Below are 6,803 nucleotides of genomic sequence, written 5' to 3'. Positions count from 1 at the left end.
GGGGCTCTGGGGAAATATTAAGGGTCTAAACAGACCTCTGATATTACCCTTTTGAAATAGAAAAAGAGATTGAGAACACAGTCCTCAATCTCTTTTTGTGCAGCCTGTTATGAATGAACGGGAAATCTCTATACTGAGTGATCCTGTCCATTCATAAATTGTGTATATAGTATGAGTTACTAAGTCCACAATCATGAATGAACAGGAAGTGATGTAGAGCAAAGTAGACATACTATGTCCTCATTTACAAGCACTCAGCTGGTCGTTGAGTGCTTGTAACCGCTCTCCATCCAGACTACTTTAGCTGCCACAGTAGGCCGAGCCAGCAGTGCGGGGAGGAGCGCTCAGCCTCTTGTGACACCATTGACAGCTGACTCCGACCCGGTTCAGTCTCCTGTGACAGCTGTTGTCTCCTTGCACCACTCTCTATCCAGATTTATTGTCACACGAGGCCGAGCGGGAGAAGAGCTCAGCCTCAAGTAACACCAACCAGACTGTGATCTCCTCCCTGAACGCTGCTCTGTGACAGAGGGGACACACAGAGGAGCGCCCAAGCGAGGAGAGAAACTATGGGATTGGCCAAAGTACCATTTTTGGCTGATATGTTTCGGCTGCTTACATTTCAGTGCATCCCTAATACATATCTAATGTATGTGTTGGATGCTATTAGATTTTTCTACAATTGAATTTTGCCTCAGCATAAAAAAGGTTTTAAATCCGTTTACATGCATTTTTAAACATTTGTCAAGGAAACAAAGATAATAAATTAAGCTATGGACCTAAAGTTGGCCAAAGAAGAAACTGCCATATTTGTCCAGAGTGTTGAGCTGATCACTTGTAGTTGGTGTGTTTTCTCAGTCCCCTCAGCCAGGCTAACATGGGAGGTCAGATGCCCGCTCAAATCCCATGGTAGTGGTTTGCTGCTGTTCATAAGAACTTCACAGAAGCATTTGGAGAACACAGCTCTACTTAACATGGCAGGACCCTAAAAAAAGAAAATATGTACATGAAAAATTCTTCATTAAGATTCAGAAATTCTTACAACTGAAAGGCAGAAAATACAGCTAAATAGAAAGTTTAACATATGAACTGCCTAATTTGCCAAATGATTTGTCATTTTGTCCAGCCCCTTGTATGCTTCACACACCTCTGCCAGACGGCACAGCAAGGAGGGTGACATAACTGTCAGAGTTAGGGCTTGTTCCGCATTCTGGTAGGGCAATCGCACTGTGGGCGTGGCTGCAGTGCCATTGACTTGAATGCACCGCCATGCCCCCTCCCAGCCCAGAACGCAGGGAGAGTTGGAAGGCACTAGAAAAGGTATGAACAAGCCCTTAGGGCTTGTTCACACAACGTCCGGATTCTGTCCGGACCAGATCCGTGCGCTCATGCACCCAAAATGCATCCCAATGTATCCCTATGTGTTTTATGGGCTACAGTTCTCACGAGCACAGTGCGTTCCGGTCAGGACAGAGAAAATACTGCATGTCACATTTTGTCCGGTCACGGTCCGGAAAAGCAAAACACATCAAAAACGCAATGCAGCTAACATACTGACAGCAAAAAAAAAGAAAAGAAAAACTGGAATGGGTCAAAAACGCATAGCACCGCGTCTGCAGACCTGCTCCAGATCTGGTCCGGGCAACGTGAGAACAAGCCCTTATGGAATATAGTAGTGTAACCTTTACACCTGCAGACAAACAGCAACTACACACTAATAGGTCATCAACTCGACTTACTCCTCCCTCTCCTAGCCCGAGTTCTGCTCTGTGTGGATGACAGGGGAGGATATTAAAAGACAGATCCAGATACTAACACAAGTTGTAGTAATTAGTACTTGTAAGGTAAAACTAAATTGTGTTTTTCTTTTTTAAAACCCGTCTGCACCCCCTTGGCTTAACTATGAAATGCCCTACAAAACAAGTACAAAGAGGAAAATAAATGCAGAATAAGTCTATTTTACCTTCACAGAAGGTTCCAGAAGAACATGAGTGGTACTTTCACCTGGAGGTGGAACTGGTTTCCAGGATGACCAGTAATCTGGATCAGTGCTCACAGTACTATTCCAGAAAGATGAAAATACGCTGCATATAAGCTCTGACCATAGCAATGCAACATCCCCGGAACTAATCTGTAAAAAGAGACCATTATTAAGAAAAGACTAATCTGAAAGATAACAATTTTAGATTTTTCTTTAATGCTTTAAATGGCCAGTTTAAACATGTACTGACCTTTTACAATGTTAACTGCCTGCAGAATATTAACTCAGTCTACCGTGCTTTCACATACCTTCTGTTATATTCGAGAGAACCCCAGGAGCTCAGAAACATATAGGAGGGAATTTTTCAAAACTGGAGCAGACAAAATCTGGAGCAGTTGCCCATAGTAACCAATCAGCCTCTCTGTTCAGTTAAGCTTTGAAAATGATAGAAGCTGATGGTTACTACGGGCAACTGCTCCAGTTTTGATAAATTCCCCTAATTGTGCTTTATTAGGAATGTATCAATATCAGTTAGAATGCCAGATCTCTAGCCCGATTGCAGCTGCATCTCCTGCCACACTACTAGCCAGTGAAGCCAGTAACAAACAGAAAGGCACGGACTGCAAGCAGGCAAACGTTTAGAGGAAAATGTAATTTAATATACAGTTCACCACCATTGACCTCCATTAAAAATCTTGCTGCCCCACTGTTATGTTGGTATAAGTCAGAAGTACTGCATGTGATGGTAATTAGGTCTGGGCACTCCTAAAACTCAGTCAGAAAACACTGTGGCACCCTTATTTTGTAAACATTTTCCAATCTGCAACATACATTTTAAAGAACTCTGGGAAGAATAAAACTTAACCCTTGCAGTGCAGACAGCAAGGGTTAAGTACTTGTTTTCAACTAGGGTCTAAAACAACAGATATACTCACACGAACCTCTGTCCCACCTGGCTGCTAGACTGGGCCCTGCAGCTTCTCTCCTTCTCCGCCCTGGCAATTTAAAGTCCCTGTGTCCTCACAAGTATTAGACATGGCTACTCACGGATCCTTAGACTGCTGGAACCCATGTGGGGGAGGTGATGTAGGGACCGGTCTAGATTAGATGAAAACGAGCACTTAACTCATGCAGTATAGGGGTAGTCCCACCGCAAGGGTTAAGTTTTACTCTGCCTAGAGTTCACCTTTAAATCTTTTGTCTAGGGTCAATAGAGAATTTGCACATTCCATACACCCCTACCAGTACACAGTCAAAGCCTAGAGACAACTTGAAACAAAAAAACATTTAAATTGAGTAAACAATTCAGGAAACTTCAGAACTTCCATTAAACCTCTTAATGGCCAGAGCACTAATAGCTCATCCACTGGCAGGCCATAACACTCTAGCACATGTTTTAATTGATGTTGTAAAGCCATTTAGGGACAATCCACATATTAGTCTAAGTCAGATGCCTTGAAAGTGCCCTGTTCAGACTTCTATCTTCCAAAATCCAGAGCACTACATGAACAAGAATATATTCAAATGTATCAGAAAATACTGGTCACATACATGTCACGCACCAGTCTTGACATACAGAAGGCTAATAGCACTCATTGCCCCGGCTGAGGAAGCCATATATCAGAATAATATCAAGTTTGGTTTCTAAAAAATTGCAATTTCTTGCTACACAATAATATATGGGCTATGAGATCGTAACATAATTGGGGACACAATAAACATACTACGTCCTCAATTAATTACAAGCATTCAGCAATCAGTCCTGATCGCTGAGAGCTTGTAACACGCTCTCCATCCTGAATCACTGTAACAGGAGGCTGAGCCTGGCCTCTTGAGGCATGGCTGATAGCCGACTCCTCACACACACTAACAGGCCCAGCCTCCTGCGACAGCTGTCTCCTCTCCGCACTGCTCTCCATCCTGGCCAATCAGCATCGAGCCAGCCAAACATGGAGCCAGCTTTATGGGAAATCAGGAAGCCGGGCAGCGTCTCATTACCCGCTGCCCGGCTTCCTGATTGCCCAGGAGAACGGCTCCATGCCAGCAGAAGCACACTGGTATCGGTACTGACAGCAAAATATCGGTACTCGATACCGAAAGACCTGAATTGGTGCATCCCTAATATTCAGTGAGAGACCGTTTTGAATAGTCAAGACAATTTTTTTTTTATTCAACACCAAGGGTTTATGCATTACATGCATCCTTTATGTTATACCTTTCTTTATGTTATACCTTTCTTTACTAGTTAAGTAAAAATAGAAAGTATGGTTTGTGCAGGAAGCGCAACACTACCTCAGAACGCTGAATTAGAAAGTTGAAAGCTCGAAGATGCTGGGAAGGTATTGAGGTTTGTTTCAAACAAAATGACACCAGCTGATTCAAGTCCGACTGCATGTTCTTTCTGATGAAGCAAAACAATTTAAATGAATAAATGCTACAAAGTTTTAACATACCATGCATAAAAATGAGAAAGAAGCATCTCTTATTACCTTACATAATAAGAATGTGACAGCAAGTCAGTCGTCAGTTTGTACTGCCACAGAAGCATGAGATAATCCATGCCAGGCCATATCTGAACTTTACTTGAAACCTGTGCTAAATCTTCCTGGTTCATTTCAGTACACAATCGCTCTTCAGTACTTTTTTCATCAGTTAAAGGAATTTTCAGTTTCTTCATACGTGAACTCAGTAATTCCACTGACACACAGAGCTCCTCTGGAAATACAAATAATTTGTGACAATAAACTAAAATGTACACACAGAGGGCTAAGGGCCTATCACACCATATCCAGTGCGGTTCGAGCCCAGAACGCACTGGATCACATAGATCAAGCTGGACAGCGGTCTGGGGCATGTCGGCGCCATTCACGTCAATGGCACCACATACACCCCCCTGCCTGAAACGGAAAGCAAGGTGCAGGAATGCCCACCATTCCAGCGCACAGCAATTGGAAAAAATATTCCTGTACCTTGCGTTCTGGTACGGGCGATCCCACTGCAGGAAGGGGGCATGGCTGTGGTGCCATTGGCATGAATGGCACCGACACGCCTCCTCCCGCTGCCCGGCTTGATCAATGCGATCCAGTGCGTTCCAGGCTCCGAACGCACTGGATATGGTGTGACTGGACCCTAAGACAACATAAGTGTGACTTTCAGCCCTCATTCCTCCAGATATATACACATATGGTTTTCAGGAACTGCCACAGCCTGTCCAGCAAATAACCTCACCTGATATTTTCCTATATAATAACAAAGCAAGAATGCAAAAATCTAGGTGTCAGAAGGCCCATACAAAAGCAGCCATTTCCCATGTTGTATTCTAACCTAGGGCAGTATGAGGCACCCGAGCTGGGGAATAGTTGTTCCACTAAAAACCTAAAATCACAGAGGTGTTATTTCCTTATGACAGATTCCCCCTTAGAAAAATGCAAAGCTATAGGTGCTACCTATGTTACTTATTTAAGCAAAGCAAACCATTACCAGTGTCCACATTATCTTGATGATTTGCACGAAGGATAGATGTCCATTTTTGAAGTAATTTGAGTTTGGTTTCCCAGTCAGAGCAAGCTGCTTTTAATCTGCAGACATCATGCATCCAGTTGCTCTCTCCCTTAGCTGGTCTCAGATCTGCTACATTAAGGGAGGCGCTGAGAGCTTTCAGTTTTTCCATACACTGTACCACAGACTCCTCCTGTAAATGTTAAAGGTAAACAGTGCTTATGTATACATGACTCCTAAAAACATTTTGTTTTTATAGTGCCCATACACATGTGTGCCCAATACAGAAGTATACTTTAAAGTTAAAAATCTACTCAAAAATGTTGCAGTAATCAAAGTTAAGTCTTGCAAACAATATGTTGACATCAATAACACTTGGTCCATGCAATATTCTAATATTAGCAACTAAACAATTAGTGCATTGTTCACAAGTATTATTATATTATACATATTTACACTTCAAATCATTCTATGGATGTAATACCTTGAAAGGCAGAGGTCTGCCAAGGATTTTTTGAAGCAGCTTTACGCTGGCAGGCATCTGTGTGGATGAGAGACATTCTTGAATACTCACAGAGACAGACTGAACTTCCTGAGACAGCCTGGAAACAGAGAGATAAATAGTTTGCACAATGTGTACACAAGCTCATTAAAAATAACATGATTTTCCATAAAATACTTTTCATTGAGGGACACAGATTAAGCAAACCAGGGTTAAACTGTCACCTAAAGGAGAAATTGAAACTATGCACACAGAAAATGGAAGGCCAGCCCATTCAAGGCAACACTAACTTCCACCTGCTCTGTAGTAGAAAGTAGTGCTGTGGAAATTAACGATTAATTCCGCGACTAATCGTTAAAATGCTTTTGATCGCTAATGAAAACACTCCTCTCCGCCGCCTTCCGGGAGTCCGGTCGGAGATCCGGTGACGTCACGGACATCGACGTCACCGGCCTCCTCCCCCTTTCCCCAAGTGGCTCCGTCGGCTAAGGAAGGGAAGGGGGGAGGAGTCCGGTGACGTCGATGTCCTCCCCCCTTCCCTTCGTTAGCCGACGGAGCCACTTGGGCCGGTGAGTTTGCTCAAGAAACTTGTTCTGCCCCATCAATTTTTAAAGAGGTTATACTCACATGAAAAGGGAACATCCGTGTGCAGCCTGCCAACTGACGTTGAACCTTTCTTCTACAATCTTCCCAGCTGGTCAGTGTGCCCACAAGCAGTGGTGTGGGTGCCACCATTGGAGGGGTGACACTAAAATGACTCAGTCATTTTGGTGTTCCCCCCCCCCCCCCCCAACACCGCCCGCCGCGCGCTCGACCCCACCC

At 43.7% G+C, this 6,803-nt stretch overlaps 1 protein-coding gene across 1 annotated transcript in view; it reads right to left on the bottom strand.

The window, feature by feature from the left end:
• The window catches only part of MDN1 (midasin AAA ATPase 1), a 148,956-nt gene that overhangs the window by 46,367 nt on the left and 95,786 nt on the right, over positions 1–6,803 (bottom strand). The window contains exons 55-60 of the mRNA XM_018572096.1: positions 5,964–6,081; positions 5,462–5,672; positions 4,471–4,696; positions 4,274–4,382; positions 1,964–2,131; positions 780–985 (exon numbers count right to left, since the gene is read on the bottom strand). Coding sequence (XP_018427598.1) covers positions 780–985; positions 1,964–2,131; positions 4,274–4,382; positions 4,471–4,696; positions 5,462–5,672; positions 5,964–6,081 — 1,038 coding nt within the window. The remainder of the gene's footprint in view (positions 1–779; positions 986–1,963; positions 2,132–4,273; positions 4,383–4,470; positions 4,697–5,461; positions 5,673–5,963; positions 6,082–6,803) is intronic.

The sequence above is a fragment of the Nanorana parkeri genome, unplaced genomic scaffold, assembly GCF_000935625.1.
Source record: "Nanorana parkeri isolate BGI_ZX_2015 unplaced genomic scaffold, ASM93562v1 scaffold1937, whole genome shotgun sequence".
NCBI lineage: Eukaryota > Metazoa > Chordata > Amphibia > Anura > Dicroglossidae > Nanorana > Nanorana parkeri.
The sequence above is the reverse complement of the archived record's forward strand: the minus strand, read 5'-3'. Positions and strand labels throughout refer to the sequence as shown.